Source organism: Electrophorus electricus, chromosome 1, assembly GCF_013358815.1.
Source record: "Electrophorus electricus isolate fEleEle1 chromosome 1, fEleEle1.pri, whole genome shotgun sequence".
NCBI classification, from domain to species: domain Eukaryota; kingdom Metazoa; phylum Chordata; class Actinopteri; order Gymnotiformes; family Gymnotidae; genus Electrophorus; species Electrophorus electricus.
Window position 1 is genome coordinate 7230386 of NC_049535.1, and position 19308 is coordinate 7249693.

Genomic DNA, 19308 nt, shown 5'->3' on the forward strand with positions numbered 1-19308 from the left:
TTTGCATAAAAGGACAATATATTTAAGAGATATGAATTGAAGTTAATGATGCACAGAAATTATGTTTCAGCATTGAAGAATGCTGAAGAATGCAATGATCATAAAAAAGAATGAGATGGTAGTCAGGAATTTAAAAGAATGTTCTAGTTACACTGGTATATTCATATTAGCATATTAGTACTATTAAAAATGAACATTACCTCTAAAAATAAGGCATTTCTAAAGTTTTTGTTTTTTGTATGATTAATTTTATCATATAGAGCCAGAAATGGGGGAAAATGACTCCATGAAGATCTGAAAGTCTTTTTTTAGTTAGCAAATAAGCTTCAAATAATTTATACGGTGTTCATTATATCATTGACACACACCACTACATGCTAAAGCGTAGGTGGAAAGGGTGAACACCTTCAAATTCCTCAGCATTCAGTGAAGATCTTTCCTAGTCACACAATATATCTTATCTAGTAAAGAAGTTACAGCAATGCTTGTACTTTCTGAGAAGGCTGAAGAAATTTGGCATACCAGCTGAAATTATTAGCAAGTTCTATAGGGGTACCTTCAAGAATATCCTCATCAGCAACCTCACAGTCTGGTTTGGGATTTGCTCTTACAGGATTCTAAGGCTCTCAGGGAGACATTACATCATCTAGCTCAGGAATAGTTTTTATGCACAGGCCATCAGACTTGTGAACAACTACCACTTTCTCTATTTGTTCAACAGTATAATGCACTCCAATGCACACACATGCACACACATACACACACACACAAATGCTTTTTGCTGTTGAACTCTGGACTGCATTTGCACACTATGCACAGGACACTTTACACTTTACTTTGGGTTTATTGCACAGCACGTTTAAGTCTTACTGCTCTTAGTCAATCACTACATTTTAATGAGTGTTTTACATTTAATAATCCATTCTCCAATGTATTTTACAGCCTACCTCATATAAATATAATATACAGTCATGTGAAAAATTGTTTGCCCCCTTCCTGATATCTTATTTTTTACATGTTTGTCACACTTAAATGTTTCAGATCATAAAACAAATTTAAATATTGGACAAAGATAAAACCTATCTGCATGGCCCTGTGTGAAAAAGTGGTTCTCCCCTCCATGACCTCAAGATGAAGCACACTTGGGTTCTGCAGCAGGACAATGATCCAAAACACACCAGCAACTCCACCTCTGAATGGCTTAAGAAAAACAAAATGAAGACTTTTGAGTGCCCTAGTCAAAAGCCTGACCTGAATCCGATGCTGTGATGCTGTGGCATGACCTTAAAAAGGCAGTTCATGCCTTTTTAAACCATTGTAACTTTTGACAACCCCCAACCCAAAAATACAATTTGTCCTAGTTTTGGTTTTTGGTGTTTCAAACTCAGTTTGAAACCTGTTGTTTAATGATTGTGACTTTAAATACCACATCAAAAATCACCAACAGCACCACATAACTCAAACATGATAAATCACTTGTGTAAAGTGGCCCTCCCTCTGTACCACCCCTGGTACATATTTATACAATTAAAAGCCTTACAAAGTAACATTTACATAATATATTTTCTCTGTTCACCTCTGTCTCCTCAATTTAATCTTTATTGGCACATGGCAGTGCAGTACATCAATCTTTACCTTACGTGTTTGAATTACACTGCCGAGCTATTGATTTCAGTCCCGCATCCTTAACTGAGTTTAGTCCAAGAGGATATTAAGCTTCATCTATTTACCTAGTGCCTGTGAAATAATTGCATTACCCAACACCCTACACCTGAGTGACCAAATATGCCTCAGAGTTTGTTTTGAACAAACAGGCACTGTTTCACTATGCACATAGCCTCTAGCAACTTAATAGCTCTAATTACTGAGGACAAGGGCTATGGGAGCTGTTGCGGCATACTCTATTAATTACTATTATCTTTTTTTCCATGTTGGGAAAACTGATACATGGAGCTTTATAATAATTATAAAACTCAGTATAACATTAAACTACATGTGTATGAATCAATAATACAACATTAAGGACTTTAGGGTATCCACACTGTGAAAAACAAATGGGTTTTGAGTAATACAAGCCTTTTTAGACCCACTGCTCTAATCAAGTTCTCTGAAAGTATCATGGCTTTTACTCTGCACAGTTTGTCTCCAATGTTCACTCTTTGAATCACCAGCTTCTGAACATTGTTTCTAAAAAAAGCAGGCCTTAACTGTATTTAATTAATATAGCAGCACAGGTAAACGTCAAAGCTGCAATAATGTATAAGTATAACTGAAGCCCTGCACTGATAGTTAATAAGAAAATTTTAAGGCACACCTCACCCACCTATGAAAGACTGCTTAGTCAGAGACCACACCAAAGAGAATGCTGTCTACCACAGCCAGATTACCTAAGAGTTAAGTGTTTGTACAGTTCAAAGGGAGAAAATAGGTTTATTGGTTTGATTAAGACTGTGTTTTATTTCCTCATAGCTAGCTCCTTGCTTCATGCATGACATTTGCACAATTCACTACATCATAAACTATAGCTTTATATGCAGTGAATGCATATACTGTATGTTATGCAAAGTATATCACAACTGGTCATATGCAGCATGGTGTGCTGTGAGGGAATATCTTTAAGGTAGGGAACCCCAAAGACTTTAACACTCACTGTCTACAAACACTTAAGTTAAATATAGATGTAAATAGTTGTAAATAGAGCATGTGCTCTATTTACACAGCAGATTTCATGCATTTCTGCATATCCTGAAGACACTACGTGGACATTCAGCATTTATTGCCAATATAACTGGATATGCACAATATAAAAGAATATGCACAGCTTATCTATAGAAAACAATTTCATGGTCTTGTTCCTCTACATCTTGGCAAAAATTAGTTTTAGATATAATTCACATAGACCTCTCTGGTCATCAGCAATTCAGTGAATAAATTACTAAGGCCCCAAGATCTGAAAATCTCTATCTGACGCTATTTACACTCTCATTACTTAAATAAATAATCTTAACACACATTTGTTAATATTGCACATGATATCCGAAACCTTGGACAGTGCCATTTTTTGTTAAAGTGTGAAAATAAAACAAATTTCTCAAATGAAATTCTCCATGACCATTTCTCTATGACCAACACTTTTATCAAATTATATTCTTTGTAAAGATAAAATGATGAACCAAAATTAAAACAATGTCCAATTATTAGGATTCTAATTTTTGTTTTTTAAAGCTATCATTACCTTCTGCTTCCCAAGTGTCAAGCTGGAGGACTGGAGGATAATTAGCGAAGAAGAAACTAGTTGTATATGTATTTACCAGCCAATGATGGCTGCATAACACAGAGGTCATACATAGATAATGTTGGGACTACATGAAGAGAGTTATTGTTGAGGTGAATTGGTCCACACAGATTTATAGGGGTATTCTAGGATAATTGTAATTTAATCTATATTCACTGCAACTGTACGGGGCCAAGTTTCCCAAACAGAGCCCTGAATTGTAGCCTATTACCTCAGAAAACAATTGAACACATCTTCAAATACTTAGAACAGAATGGAAACCATTAAGAATGCATGTAGTATTGTGAATGTAGTATTGTAAATTGTAAAAGTATAAAACAAACAAAAAAGTTGAACACATTTTGTGGTACAATATTGCTTTTTTCTCAACAGTATTTGTAAATTAAGATGTGGACCATTGTAATTCAGTGATTCTTCTCATAGGAAGAATTCGTGGTTGTCTGTAAACAATGTAGCAAGAGAAACGGAAACTTTTACTGTTAAAAAGAATACTTGTAGACTTTAAGACATTCTCATACAGGTTCATATATTCTTGTATTTAATATCTTAAGTTGCTCTTGTCTTGTTTGGTTCCATAGAAACACCTAAAGTAAGTTTTCTATGCAGTTCAAAGTGTATAATGATACATGTATTTTTTTTGTGGTCACAGCCAGTTCACTGCAGTAATGGTACATAGAGATTAATTTACAATTAGTCCAGAATGTCTCCTGAACAACTGGAGTATAGACTCCTTCTGTTATATGTTAACATAAGAATATCATTAAAAGAAACCAAGAAACTATAGTAGTGTAACTATTCTTACACTACTGCTTATACATTAGGGATAATTATGCTACTAGGAGCCATTTCTGTAGATCAGGATGCAGATCCTGGAAAGACATGACTCAGCCTTTTGATCCAAACACAATTTAATCCTACTTGGAATCTTAATAATCTCCTTTCCTAAAGTTTCAGTGCAGACTATAGGATTTGGGACTGTGTTCCAGATTCATGTATTATGAGTCATTGTTCCACATTAATGCAGTCATTATTCAAAACTTGGCTATAGGATGGGCACTGATATATATCATTTGCTTAAAAAAATGTCACTGGGTATTGTCACTCAAGCAATATGTTCACTCATATTCACTGATAGCAAAAACCTCTAAGCAATACCTATGAATTAATTACTATGAACATTACAATATATGATAGTCTATCATTTTAATGCCACTATAATGTCTAACATGATTAAACCTTTAACCCATATGTGAAAACCCTCTCTTGAAGCCACGGTGCTCATAGATGGTTTCTTCTAGTAAACTCCGTGAAGGGATTTATCTTTAGGAAAGTTAAATTAACTATGGCCCCGCCTTTACCAAAGTTGAACAGTCTGACGTCCCTCCTTAAAGACAAGCAGTATAAATCTGAACACAGCATGGACCTGATCTCACTGAATCCGTGGGGCACCTGCCACTCCACACCATCATCATGGGGACATTAAATATAATACCTACAAAACTGCTAATATGGGTAACCTTATCTATTGGACTGGTCGCAGCACATTATAGTAAGTTCATAACTTTAAATATCAATGACCTTTGATACAGTACACTTTATTCTTGCATTTAATGCACATACTGACAGTATGACAATGTGCTGAATAATACATTTTATATATAATTTAAATTGTTTTAATATTATCCCTTCAAGTAATTTCAGATAGATTATTTGTACAGGTACATTTCTGAGATTATTTAGAGGGAAATAAATATTTGAAATGGAAATGACTTTAAAATTGATAGAATTGATGTTAAAATGCCCTGTATTAAAATCCATTGAATTGTTAAATAAATATGCTTTCCTGTAAATCCTTTAGCATTGCCCACAAGAGTAAGCATCATCCAACAAAATAACTACAACAAAAATGATTTTAATATGATCCATATTTGTTACTAAAGTTGTATGAAGGCTAAATTCATAATGTCATTTTTCAGGAGTTTCAGAAAGCAATGGGGTCTGCAGCACATGGGGTAACTACCAGATCAAGACCTTCGATGGAGATATCTTCCAACTCCAATCCACCTGCAACCACATCCTGGCCTCACAGTGTAGGAGCAACTATGAGGGCTTTAACATTCAGCTAAGGCGGCAGACCCAGAACAATGAAACCACCATCATGAAGGTCACGATGAAGCTAGAAGGGACAATAGTGGAACTGACTAGTTCTGCCATAAATGTCAATGGAGAAACGTGAGTGAATTTTTTTGAAGCTACATAGTAACTGTATCAATAGTAGTTCCAAAACTACTATTATAGTAAGTAGTTATCTTACTATAAGAGGAAAGGTAGACTAAAACATTCAATTATTTATGTCCATGATCAAAAATGTCTTAGATTGTCACTGTTTTTTAAATAAATGTGGAGCAGATTTACTCATTTCTCTTAAACAAGGGGACTCTTGAAAAATGTAATAATCTAAAATAATTAATTCATTCTACATCTTTAAAATTGTGTGAGGTAGAATTGGGGAAAATGTCCAAATTACATTCTTGTTGTTGTTGTGTTCTCTTTAAGGATAACAGTCCCATACAATGGGCCAGGTGTTTTTATTGAGAAAATCAGCTATTACCTCACAGTCAAAGCTACAATGGGGGTAACAGCCATATGGAACCTAGACGATGCCTTCATGGTAACTTATTATTAATCACAATGAAAGCAAATATATATTGAAACCTTCATAATACTGTCTTACACGAAATATCAGTAGACTACAGGTATTTTAAATAAAGTAACATTGCTGAAATATAAATATGGTTATAAAACCAATGTTGTTTTTTTCTCTACAGGTTGAATTAAATCAAAAGTACAAAAATCAGACTTGTGGGCTTTGTGGTGACTTCAACGGAGTCCCAATTTACAATGAATTTATCAAGGACGGTAAAGTAAAATTACAGATACTCTTCTTGCTATCTAAATGTTGGGGAAGGGAGTGTTCAGTTGAATTGTAATATGTATTTCTGTGTGGTTTAGGAGTGAACCTTTCTGCTCCTGACTATGGAAATCTATGGAAGATGGATGACCCAACAGAGCACTGTGAGGAACAAGCTGCAATAGTTAATGACAACTGCGGAGATGAGGTACCAAAAGCTACCTTGGCATCATATGAATACAGAGTGCAACAAGAAAGCACAGTGATGCATTAGTGCTTGTAACAGTTACAAAAACATGTTTTATTAAAGCATCTCAAATACAGATACTGCAGACTATGTATTTCATCAAATGATATCATTCTCTGCAGAACATCTGCGAAAGTCTGTTCCTCAGCAACCATTTCAGCAACTGCAGTGCTGCTGTATCAGTTGAATCATTTGTCAAAGTCTGCATGAAGGATCTCTGCCAATGTAACACAACCTCTGGATTTTCCTGCCTATGCCAAACCATAGCAGAATACTCTCGACAGTGTGCGTATGCAGGAGGGGTACCAGAGAACTGGAGGAAAAAAGATTTTTGCTGTGAGTACATGGGCTGTGCCTGGTTTATTTTGTGTCTGCTGATTTCTGTGAGGATTCCTGGGTGTTTGTGTTTTTGTACTAAAATATATATATGGTACAATGTATTGACTCATGATCACCATATCTAACTTTATATTAATCTGAGTATATTGATATATTTATCTGGGTCTGTTACAGCAATGTCATGCCCAGCAAGCATGGTGTATATGGAGTGTGGAAATCCATGTATTGATACCTGTTCTAACTCAGAGAAAAAGGATTGTACACAACATTGCATTGATGGATGCTTTTGCCCCCCAGGTAATGTTTGTTTAAGAGGCCTTGCCTCACCTTAATGCTTGAGGTGTCCCTGATGCATATAGACATAAAAGTGATTTGCTAATCATAGCTTTGATTGATAGAGCTTTAATCTGTAGTCCAAAGATCCTTAATCTTAGCCATTTATATGAACAAAATATGAAACAGTTTATTGGAAACTGGATTGCAAAACATATTGGAAACTTTCGTCAATTTCTCTGAATATTTATTTTATCTTATAAGGCACTGTTTTTGATGATGTAACAAAATCTGGATGTATACCACTCAGTGAGTGTTCCTGCACTCATGGAGGGAAAGTGTATGCCTCTGGTGAAAGTTACACTACCAGCTGCGGTAGTAAGTGGTAAGTGGTAACTGTGGTAAGTCTCAAATAAAATAGTTCTGCCTGCTATTTTTAGGCATCATACAAAAATAACTAGTCATTGCAAGTGTGAGACTCAATTATTGTGTATCACCTAGCACCTGCAATGGGGGTCAGTGGAACTGTACAGAGAAAAACTGTCCTGCTACCTGTTCATTGCAAGGAGGAGCACACTTCATAACCTATGATGGAAAACCATACACATTTCATGGAGATTGCACATATGTCCTGTCAAAGGTATGCTAATATGGTTTTAAGGTGAACTTCCTTTCCAGCCTTAATGAGAAGAGTGATTAAGGGCTTAAACACCAGAATAATTGCCAGTTAACTTCCTGAGAGTCAGATTTGTCAGTTCTAGCGATGATGGCCATTATATACATTTACAATATTAATGCAAAATTTAAAAAAAGCACAGAGAATTAGATGTCAGACCTCTTGGTCTTTAGTTGTTTTACTTTTTATCTGATCAAATAAAATATGTAATAGATAAGATCGATATCTATCTCATGCTCAATATAGGATGTGGGGAATGGGGATATTTTCAGATTTCTTAATTTACCTTTAACATTCTGCTTCCCCACAGGACTGCACAGACACATATTTCACAGTTCTTGGAGAGCTTAGGAAATGTGGTATTACTAACACTGAGACCTGTTTGAAGGCAATCATCTTGGCATTATCAGGATCCAATGTAGGGTTCTAATATATATATATATATATATATATATATATATATATATATATATATATATATATATATATATATGATTATTGACTTATTTACACACACACACACATGTGTGTGTATGTATGTATATATATAAACACACAGTATATGTATGCATATTCACAATACAGGTGATCGTTGTGGGCCGAAATGGAGATGTTTCCATCAACAGAATAGTGACACAATTACCACATTCTACATGTAAGTTTATTCGTTTATTACGGGATTCTCTCTTTGTTATTGGGGTTGATCTGTCATTATATCTAATTTAATCTTTATATATATATATATATATATATATATATATATATATATATATATATATATATATATATATATATATATATATATATATAAAAGATTCAATTAACTACAGTTTTTATATAACAAAAAAAAGTAATTTGTTTGATTTCGTTTTACAGCTGATGTCAGCATCTTCATGCCATCCAGTTTCTTCATCATCATCCATTCTTTTAAGTTTGGGCTTCAACTGAAAATACAACTTGTGCCCATCATGCAGGTTTTCATCACAGTAAACTCAACATTTCAAGGACAAACATGTGGTGTGTATATGCCTTCTAACACTTCTGCATAGTTTCTAGCACAGATTTTATGTGAATACTCTTTAAAAAAAAAACTAAAGCAGGGTTCTATGATAAGCCTGGTGCTCCTGACAGAAAAAATATTGAATCACACAAAAAAAATTTTGAGCACCAACTTGACATGCCTTTTTATTCGTGATGCAGAGAGATGACAACCGTTTATTTGGGCTAGACTGAAAATCAAATCCAATTACACTAATAGAGTAATTAACTAATATTCATCTAGAACACAAGCTGTGTAGCATACCGTGTGTGTGTTTGTGCTTGTTACACACATAATATTTGAACATAAAAGCAAGCTAAACAATATCATTCAACTTTCTTAAAATGCCACCTAACATTAATGTGTCTTTAGCCAAGCTAGCTAAACAACTTACAGGTAAGATATCTAGCTACTTCTGCAATCCATAATTTTACGCATTACTACTCATTAGTTAGTCTCCTCAATTTAGCAGGTATTTATATATCACTTGACATAAGCATTGCACATTGTCCCAAGCATGCTAGCTAATTTTCTGGTCATGACTTGTCAAAATAGCAACATTTGATTTTTCCAGTTTTATTGATCACTGAACACATTTGTATTCATGCATAATGAATTCAAATGCAAATATTTTACTTGCACTGTAGAACTCTGTAAAATGTTCCAAAGTTAAACATTTAAAAAGGATCATACTCTCTAAAACATTTGGGAATAATGTAGAATAAGCTATTTTCTCGCATCCAACAGGTCTTTGCAGCAATTTCAACAACATGCAGACAGATGACTTCAAGATCCGCGGAGGACTTATACAAGCAACTGCTGTGGATTTTGCCAACACTTGGAAGATGAGAGCAGACTGCAATGAGATCAAGAGAAGCTTTGAGAATCCATGCAGTTTAAGCTCTGAAAATGGTATGGATAATGTAGTTTTCTCACCTTTGACCTGTATAACACTCTATATACAATTCATCATGTTGATACTGAATTTTTATTTTTTTTTTGTAAATAAGGGTAAGCACCTGTTCCTGTTTTTTACAGAGAAATATGCACAATACTGGTGCTCCCTGCTATCAGATCCTTTAGGAGTCTTCTCATTGTGCCATTCTGAAATTAGTCCAGACATCTACACAGCAGTGAGTTCACCATATACTTGGAAATATTATTGGGAAAAGAAACATAATCCTTCCTCAAAGTTATTTCACTTTACTCTGCCTTTTTTTTTACTCATAGAACTGCATATATGACACCTGTAACTGTGAAAAAACAGAGGACTGTATGTGTGCTGCTTTATCATCATACGTGTATGCATGTGCTGAGAGGGGCATACATCTTACTGGTTGGAGAGAAGCTGCCTGCAGTGAGTCAAATTTACTATCAGTGTGAAACTATCTTACCATGTCTTAAAAGACCCAAACATGTTTCTTTGGCTGAGGCTATATATTTAGGAGAGCTTTAAACGTTGAAGTGTAAATATGTGGCCAAAGATGCAGGCTCTTAAGAGTAAATGGCATGAGCATTATTTGGCTTTGAAAAGCACTGGGGACAAGAATGGGGACTGGGTGCTGTGTTCAGTTGCCCCTTAAGTTTGTGTTTGTTTTAAGAAATCAATTCCTTAGACAAGTTCATTCACTTAAAAAACAAAAAACAAAAAATCACTGCACATTGAACAATAAGTACAACAAGAAGTATCTGGGCTTTTTCCCATGCAATGCCAGCCACTAGTCACATGTCATATTAGAGGTGTGACCTGACCAAATACACTTTTCCACATTATCTTAGCACCACCATATCTGCAGCAAGCTGCTATATAAAATATTTTCAGATTACTCTTTCAAAAGGTGGTGGGGAGAAAATAAGACATTTCCCAAAGGGGATGGTTTTATATTTTACATTTACATGTCACAAGCATCTGCAGCATAAATACCTATGGTAAATGCCTTTGGTACATTTCTAAACAATTAAAATAAATGTGTTTTGGAAAAAAAACTTCCTAATTATGTTTGTAAAAATATTTTCAGAATCTTAAGAAGTGGATATCTTCAGTTCAAGCTAATATTCTGGAGGAATAATTGTTAGGATTTCTGATTTGGTCTTGCGCAGTAACATCTTGTCTTTTAACAGAATTTTATTAATACAAATGAATGTGAATTATTTTCTGGAAGATAAATGAAAAATATATCAAGCCATTATTTAAACTAACATAACTAACTGTTGTTGTAATCTGTCATCAGAATCTTTTAGTACTTCCTGCCCAAGCACCATGGTGTATTCCTACAACATGACTAGCTGTGACCGTACTTGTCAGTCTCTGAGCCAGAAGGACTACATCTGCACCATGAGCTTTGTACCAGTAGATGGCTGTGGCTGTGCAGAGGGGACATACCTGAATGAGATTGGCACCTGTGTTCCTCCAGCCAGCTGCCCATGTTATGATTTCAATACATTGATCCCAGCTGGTGAAGTCATTAGCAAAGATGGGACCACATGGTAAGGTCTGATCTGTTAGTGTAAAAGAATGAAAATAATTTAACAAGTGATATTAGCAGTGTATAATTTTGATTTTAATTTCTCATTCAATTTCAGCACTTGCAAACAGGGAAGACTGGATTGCATTGGTGAATTTAAGGCAGAAGGTATATAAACATAATGAAGGAACAATAATTATTAATATTGTTATTTATGTTACTTAATGTACACTTAATATGCACAAGGATGACAAAAATATAAAATAAAATCTGACAGGGTGCAAAGCTAAAAATATATGCATGCAGTTATTAATCTGATGAAATTGAAAAGTAATGTTAAAAGCATCTCCCAAATGCTAAAAATATAAATGATAGAATTCTAAGAGTTCATCTGTATATTTATCTCTGTATGTATTTTTAATTTTAGTATGTACTGCACCAATGACATTCTTCAACTGTTCCACGTCTCCTCCTGAAACGACCGGGTCTGAATGTCAAAAGAGCTGCAAAACACTTGACATGGCCTGTGTAAGTTACTAATAAGTAGGATAACCTGCCATGTAATAACTAAAATAAAACTGATGTTGATTATACTTATTAGCTTCCCAATATATATTTTAATAAACTATAATCTAGATATTTTTTTTGTGATTCAATTTTTATCTTATTGCATCATTACAGATCAGCACAGAATGTGTGTCTGGCTGTGTGTGTCCCTCTGGACTTGTGTCAGATGGAGAAGGTGGTTGCATTACTGAGGACCTTTGTCCTTGTATCCATAATGGACTAACCTATCAATCTGGGAGCAGTGTTAAATTTGATTGTAACTACTGGTATGTTCAACATTTTCAAAATTCTTTCTAACATGTTTTCATTCATTGTGTGCCACCTGAAAACGAAATTCTATTTATTTTCTTACAGCACATGTAAGGACAGAAAATGGCAGTGTACCACAAAGCAATGTAGTGGAACCTGCAGTGTGTATGGGAATGGACACTACATAACCTTTGATGACAAAAAATATGTTTTTAGTGGAAACTGTGAATATACACTTGCACAGGTATTGGTCTAATGCCAGCACCAAGAAATTTGTGATACAATACAAGAAATACAGGAACAAATGAGTTCAAATTAGCTGGTACTCTGTAATTTTGAATTCTATATAAAAGCAGATTTAAGGCAAAATAAGTGATTTTGCCTCAAATGAAACCTTGTGATCTCCTTTCTTAAGTATTTCTGGCTATATTTTATTTAGAATAGTGATACTCTGTGTAATCAGTATTCCTATTGTAGATGAGCATATGTATTAAAGTATGTGTACTGTAGTACCATCAAAGATTAATCATTTGTAGGTTCAATAGCTAGACTCTAATCCTTTTATAATTTACAGGACTACTGTAGCAGCAGCAATGGCAATGGCACTTTTAGAATAATCTCTGTAAACATTCCATGTGGAACCACAGGCACCACTTGCTCCAAGGCTATCAACATCTTCTTGGGGGTGAGTCAGCTTTAGCTTAGTGCACACAAGTGCTCTGCCATGGAATAAATCAGCAATACACATGCACTTAGCAAAGATTATTGTCTTCTAGAGCAATGAAATTACATTGAGTGATGGAACCTACCAACTGGTCCAAAGAAATACAGGGGAGGACATCCCTTACCAAATTCGGACCATGGGAATTTACTTGGTGATTGAGGCTGACAATGGTTTGATCATTATATGGGATAGGAAAACGAGCATATATATCAAGCTGAGCCCTGACTTTAATGTGAGTAATTGTGCATTATGTGGACCATTGCATTTTCATACATTTAAACTCTATACAGGATTGATGTCTTTCACTTCCTTACTCACAGGGAAATGTATGTGGTCTGTGTGGAAACTATGATGGCAATGCAAACAATGACTTCACCACAAGAAGCCAAGAAGTTGTAGTTGATAGCCTGGACTTTGGCAATAGTTGGAAGTTCTCACCCATGTGCCCAGAGGCATTGGCTATCCAAAAGCCGTGTACCAGTAATCCCTACAGAGAAGCGTGGGCACAGAAACAGTGCAGCATTATAAACAGCAATGTCTTCTCAAGCTGCCATTCACAGGTAGCATCAAAACACATAACCTTAGTAAAAAATGAATTTGTCAGTGAATATCAAATCTGTGAACAGATATTCACATTGGATTTTCTGATTTGCAAAATTCATAGGTGGACCCATCTACTTACTATGATAATTGTGTGAGCGATGCGTGTGCTTGTAATACCGGTGGAGATTGTGAGTGTTTCTGTACTGCTGTAGCGGCATATGCAGAAGCCTGTAATGCAGCTGGAAGCTGTGTTCAGTGGAGAACTCCTAAAGTTTGCCGTGAGTCACAGATAACCATTTCAGTTTCTTTTAACCCACTCTAAGATCATGCCTAAAACTAAATAAGTGCAAACACTTGAGTTTTAAATCATGATGTTTTTTGCAGCACTGTTCTGTGAATACTTCAACCCTCCTGATGAGTGTGAGTGGCACTACCAGCCTTGTGGCGCCCCCTGTATGAAGACCTGCAGGAACCCCCAAGGAAATTGTTCTGTTCATATTCCAGCCCTTGAAGGTAGGAGTTTATGTTTATAACAACTATGGCTACTACAGTATTATACCATCAACAGACTGACAGCAGTGTTAGTATATTGTGTATTGGAAGTGCTTGTGTACTTGAGTAATACCAACCACCAGAAAAATGAAAAGATGATAATAATTGGTTTCACACCTAAACATCACATCAGCCATGACTGGGTGAATGTAGGTGAATCATTGTTTCTCATTTCAAATTAAATTCTTGTTTTCTGGGGATAGGTACCTATGAAATTTTTTTTTAGTATATTTTTAAATACCAATTATAGAGTGCATATACAGTGCACAAAAAATATGTTAAAGGTTAGAGAAGGTTATGGTGTATAGTAAATATTATTTTTGTGCAATACTGTGTATATATTTGGATTAATATAGGACAAAAGACCTTCCAATTAATTAATTGTTAGAGAGTGCATGCTATCAAAATTACAATCCTACTGATTGCTCCTTCTTTGCAGGTTGCTATCCCAATTGCCCAGCTGAACTCCCCTTCTTTGATGAAGATAACATGAAATGTGTGGCACAAGAACAATGTGGGTGCTATGACGGAATGCAGCAATATAAGATTGGCAAAACAATCCCATCTACGAATAACTGCGAGACATGGTATGTCTATTTAAGCATGTCTATTTTGTGTAATCATGCACTTACTTATTAAATCATCTGTATAAGAAATACAGTTTTATAATGATGCTACTCAATGCTAGAAAATTGTATTGTATACTGTATATTTTATTGAATATTATGTATTTTTTTCACCTCGACTATTGTAATGCAGGAAAAAAAACAAAGAAACAAAGAGCATGAATAGGTTTCACAGAGTCTTGAATATTAAAGAAGGGAATTTGAATATTTCCGGGTGCGGGAACGCTATGTGCGTCTGTGCTGCTGCTCCTCCCCGGGTTTACTTTTTTAATTTTTTCCTTTCCCTGCCTTTAATACCGCCTGTCATTGGTATTCCTGAGCAAAACTGTGGTTTCACTTTTCAATACTGACAGTGGATAGTGTTATCCGTTTGCTACTGGATATAATTGTGCTTTTTCTACTGTCATCCTCTGTGGATACTCTGCTGCCTGCTATGGAGGGTCTGCACGCTAGTGCAGCTTCCACAATTTGTCCACTGTGTACACACCACCAGCTGCTTTTGCGGTGGCTGCGAGCCCTCTTCACACTTCCCTATCCGTCCTCTGCAGCTGTGTTGAGTGAGATTGGCTTCTCTCTGACTCGGCTGCTAGCTGTCAACTTTTGCTTGCCGTTGAACTGATTGAGAGGTGTTGGGTTGTGGTGTTTGTTTAACGTAGCGCTAGCATTGCATTCAGTGAGTAGGAGTTGCACTGGCAACTATACGCTTTTCAGGGTTTCTTTTTTTTTGTGGTTTGCCTTTTTGACATCCTTGGCCTGGGCTCCGCTACGCATTGACTATCTGACTACTTTGATGGACTTCAGTTTACCTACTCATCATCAGATCATCACTGTTTATGATCCCACCTACGTCTCAACACGTCTGTTTACAACCCCTGCAGCTCCATTGGTATCGCTAGATGACCTCGCTACATCCATCAGTGGACAAAATGCAAACCTACTACCTTCTGATCTTCAGACACCAGTATTCCTACTCTCTGGACTATTGGAGGAACTAGCCAGGGAATGGATATCAGTGTTCTTTGTGCTCTTCCTTAATCAAATGACTTGCTGCAGTCTGGTTCTTCCCCCTCTGTGTCCTCATGCATGGTTAACCTAGCCTTGCTTGTGGATCTCTTAAGGACAAAACTGCATTGCTTCATGAACTCACTGGTCACTACAAACTGGATCTACTCTTCTTAACTGAAACCTGGCAAGTGCTGGATGAATACATCTATCTGAATGTGGCCACTCCTCAGGGCTTCAATTACCTTTACAGGTCCACTCCTCTGGGCTACAGTTACCTTTGTACCCTCAGGCCATTGGGTAGGGTGGTGGCCTGGCGGTCATATTTCATGAAGTTGAGACTCAGCTTTTGTAAACTTCAGGAGACATTTTCTTTTGAACTTATGGCGCTTAAGGTGTCTAACACCACTACCTCTATAATTTTTACTTGTATATTGGCACCCTAAATGTTCTGCAACTGAATTCCAGTCAGAATTCAGTAAAGTGCTGAATAGTATCAGTTCCTTTTACTAAGACTCTGGTTGTTCTTGTTGACTTCAATATTCATCTGGATTCGGTGTCCTCCTTATTTATGGACTTTGTGGCTCTGCTAAATTGTTTTGGTTTAACGCAACCTTTTGACTTCCTTACCCATATGCATGGTCATATTTTGGATGTAATTTGCCCTACTGTTGTAAACTCTTGTTTCCAGTTTATATGCTGGCACTTCAGATCATAAACTAATCACTGCTATGCTCTCTTGTCCCTATTCAAAACCCTCTTCTAAGGTCTCGCTTATCGTAACATCTCTGCTGTCGAGCCTCTGTCCTTTTCGGCTTATTAGCACTGGCAGATGCCTTGAACATTAAGTTAAGAAAAGTGTATTGCATGTGCATTCCCTTGCATACTCTGACCATTTAGTCAAATGAATTAAGTATTCAGGACAAGTGTGAAAATGCCCTTAAAGTGTTGTCACCCCAACATTTCTTATCCTATCTGTCGCATGATCAATCTTTCCCTTCAACCTCCCCCTGCTCTGAAAGTAGCAACTGTCACCCCCATTATTAAGAAATCAGGACTTGATAGTTCAGCCATAGAAAATTTCAGACTCATCCAATTTGCTGTTTGCCTTCAATGTCATAGAGAGAGTCATGGCATCCGAGCTGGTTGACTCTCTAAACTCCACCAATCTCTGTGAGACTTTTCACTCAGGCTTATGCCCCCATCATAGCATCGAAACAACTCTTCTTTATATTTTCAATTATCTTCTTCTGTACTCTGACTCTGGTTCCACTGCCATCCTGTTATTACTTCACGTCACTGCAGCTTTTGACACAATTAACCATACCATTTTAATTTCATGACTTTCCAGTTGGATTTACTGGCACGGTTCTGTCCTGTTTTAAATTGTATCTAACCCATAAGCACCAAATATTTTGTATAGGGAAGCATAAATCCAACACCAACATTGTTAGTCAGAGTATTCTCCAAGGATCTGCTTTTTATCATGTACATCCTGCCCCTTTGTTATATCATTCATCATCGCAAGCTTAAATTTCATTGCTATGCTGAGGATGCAAAAATGTTGGGGAATATTTATCTTTCTGACCAATTCCCTGACCTCTTGTATTCAATATCTAAATTCCTGACTTTGTTCAAATTTTTTACAGCTAATGCGCACAAGACCTAATTTCTATTAATAGGCACTAAATCTGTTATTTCTTCATTTTCCAACACTGCACTGGTTGTCAACAACACTCCTATTAGCCCCTCCACCACTGCACCAAACCTTGGAATTCTTTTTGACCTGTGTCTGTCATTCGAACTACAAATGAAATTGCTGACTAAGTCTACATACTTCCATCTTTGCAAAATTGCCCACCTGTGTTTAATGGTGACGCTTAAAGACTCTGAGATCCTGGTTCAGCATTCCTTACCTCTAGGTTAGATTATTGCAATTCACATCTCTATGGTTTACCCTCTAAGTCTCTCTGCCCCATTCAGCATATACAAAATGCTGCAGCCCAAGTCTTGGTCCCCTCTAAGAAATCGTTGCATATCATCCCCATCCTTCAACAGTTACACTGGTTACCCATAGTTAAACATATTCAATAAAAAATTATTATTTCCATTAAAGCACTCCATGGCCTTGTGGCCTCTTATATTGCTAACTTACTCCATCTGTACATTCCATCTGGCTCATTAAGGTCCTCTGATTCAGGTCTCCTCACTGTCCCCAGATTTAGGCTGTCCATGATGGGTGGCTGGTCTCTGTTCGGTCTACGTTGCTATTATTGTTAATATGATTTCTAAGAAGGTTACAGTGAATAGCTAGTTAGATTTTCTTCCATTGCCATTGCCTTTAAAACAATACCCTTTTCAATTGATATATTCATTCATTTCCCTCATTTCTGGTGCCAAACTATTTAGAGCAAATCTCAACCAACCATTAAAATGGCTAACCATATTGTGCACTGTTGAATTTACATATAAAGAATATCTATATTGTAACACATAGGTAAAAAATGCAGCTCTTAATGTAGTAAAATACCGTTTTTCTTAATTTTGGTTACACTGTCTTTAAAGTCAATAGAAGTAGATATGCGATAGTGATTAGAAAGTGCAACAGCCACAATTTCAGTTATACTGAAACATAAATCTCATAGCATGACTAAATCTAATATGTGACCATGATTGTGCAAGAAACTGTTTCTGAGTCAAGTCAAAAATGCTTAAATTGCATGAATTCAGTGCTTTTTTGTCTGAGGCTGTATCAACATAAAAAATGAAATCAGGAGACTTGTGATTAATTGTACAGGTAGCTAATATCATACACTTTTAGTAAGAAAAAAGATGTGTGGTGGACATTAGACAACCATTAGCAAGGCTGGTTTTTAGTAAAGCTGAAAGATATTTACAAGAAGACACTGTCCCACTGAAATGTTACTAAAATTAAAAATGCTGTAAAAGACAAAAGGTAGACATACTAGAAACAGATTAGTATAGTAACACTTAAAATATGATGCATAGTTTTTATTTATTTATTTTTTAAATAATCATTGGGTAAAATTCTATCATACTGAAGCAGGAAATAAGAGACAAATTAAAAGGTTGTAACATTTTTTTCTTTGCAGAGGCACAGGTTTGATATTTAATGCTTGCAAAGGATATCTGTCTAGAAACCTCTATGCTGTTAAAAGAAGGATAATACTATAAATATATATACTATAAAGCACAAATTATCAATAATCAAGCCATTCATAATTAAACAGTACATTAACAAGTATTTATTGTCACAGTGGTAGGTGTATTTTATTATTAGCAATACATTTATAATGATGGTTGTTGTAAATCCTTTCATTGTTTTTGACTATACAATCTGGCAGCATGCATTAAACATTATTTGGTTTCTTTTCTGCTAGTCGGTGCACAACAAATGGAAAGAAATGCAACCATGATGTGCAGGGTAATTTCTTTGTATAATATAAACATTTGCAGTTTGTTTTTAAGTAAATGTTATCAGTCATCTAAAAGCAACTTTATTCTGCTCTTGCAGCTTGTATGTGCCACTACAGTAATAATATGCACCATTATGGGGAAATCATTTACCACACAACAGACGGACTTGGAGGTTGTATTACAGCTGTTTGTTCTGAGAATGGAACAATTAAAAGGACACTGACACCTTGTGAAACCACAGTTTCCCCAACATCAGTAACCACAACACAGAAATGGACTACCACACCAGTGCCTACAACTGTGTTTGTCTTTACAAAACCAGGTGTGATTCTTAAGAAACAAAAGGCTATTCTGTTTAAATT

The 19308-nt window shown here is 35.9% G+C and overlaps 1 protein-coding gene across 1 annotated transcript in view; it reads left to right on the plus strand.

The window, feature by feature from the left end:
• Nucleotides 1-4803: 4803 nt before the first annotated feature.
• Nucleotides 4804-19308, plus strand: part of LOC113586059 (mucin-5AC-like) — a 33004-nt gene continuing 18499 nt past the window's right edge. The window contains exons 1-27 of the mRNA XM_035533674.1: nucleotides 4804-4807; nucleotides 5272-5527; nucleotides 5852-5966; nucleotides 6124-6214; nucleotides 6308-6414; nucleotides 6576-6789; nucleotides 6967-7089; nucleotides 7330-7450; nucleotides 7567-7705; nucleotides 8052-8159; nucleotides 8327-8396; nucleotides 8618-8758; nucleotides 9528-9692; nucleotides 9819-9913; nucleotides 10011-10137; nucleotides 11012-11267; nucleotides 11364-11413; nucleotides 11673-11773; nucleotides 11927-12078; nucleotides 12167-12305; nucleotides 12636-12746; nucleotides 12838-13017; nucleotides 13106-13345; nucleotides 13450-13606; nucleotides 13713-13841; nucleotides 14320-14467; nucleotides 19063-19268. Coding sequence (XP_035389567.1) covers nucleotides 4804-4807; nucleotides 5272-5527; nucleotides 5852-5966; nucleotides 6124-6214; nucleotides 6308-6414; nucleotides 6576-6789; nucleotides 6967-7089; nucleotides 7330-7450; nucleotides 7567-7705; nucleotides 8052-8159; nucleotides 8327-8396; nucleotides 8618-8758; nucleotides 9528-9692; nucleotides 9819-9913; nucleotides 10011-10137; nucleotides 11012-11267; nucleotides 11364-11413; nucleotides 11673-11773; nucleotides 11927-12078; nucleotides 12167-12305; nucleotides 12636-12746; nucleotides 12838-13017; nucleotides 13106-13345; nucleotides 13450-13606; nucleotides 13713-13841; nucleotides 14320-14467; nucleotides 19063-19268 — 3745 coding nt within the window. The remainder of the gene's footprint in view (nucleotides 4808-5271; nucleotides 5528-5851; nucleotides 5967-6123; nucleotides 6215-6307; nucleotides 6415-6575; nucleotides 6790-6966; nucleotides 7090-7329; nucleotides 7451-7566; nucleotides 7706-8051; nucleotides 8160-8326; nucleotides 8397-8617; nucleotides 8759-9527; nucleotides 9693-9818; nucleotides 9914-10010; nucleotides 10138-11011; nucleotides 11268-11363; nucleotides 11414-11672; nucleotides 11774-11926; nucleotides 12079-12166; nucleotides 12306-12635; nucleotides 12747-12837; nucleotides 13018-13105; nucleotides 13346-13449; nucleotides 13607-13712; nucleotides 13842-14319; nucleotides 14468-19062; nucleotides 19269-19308) is intronic.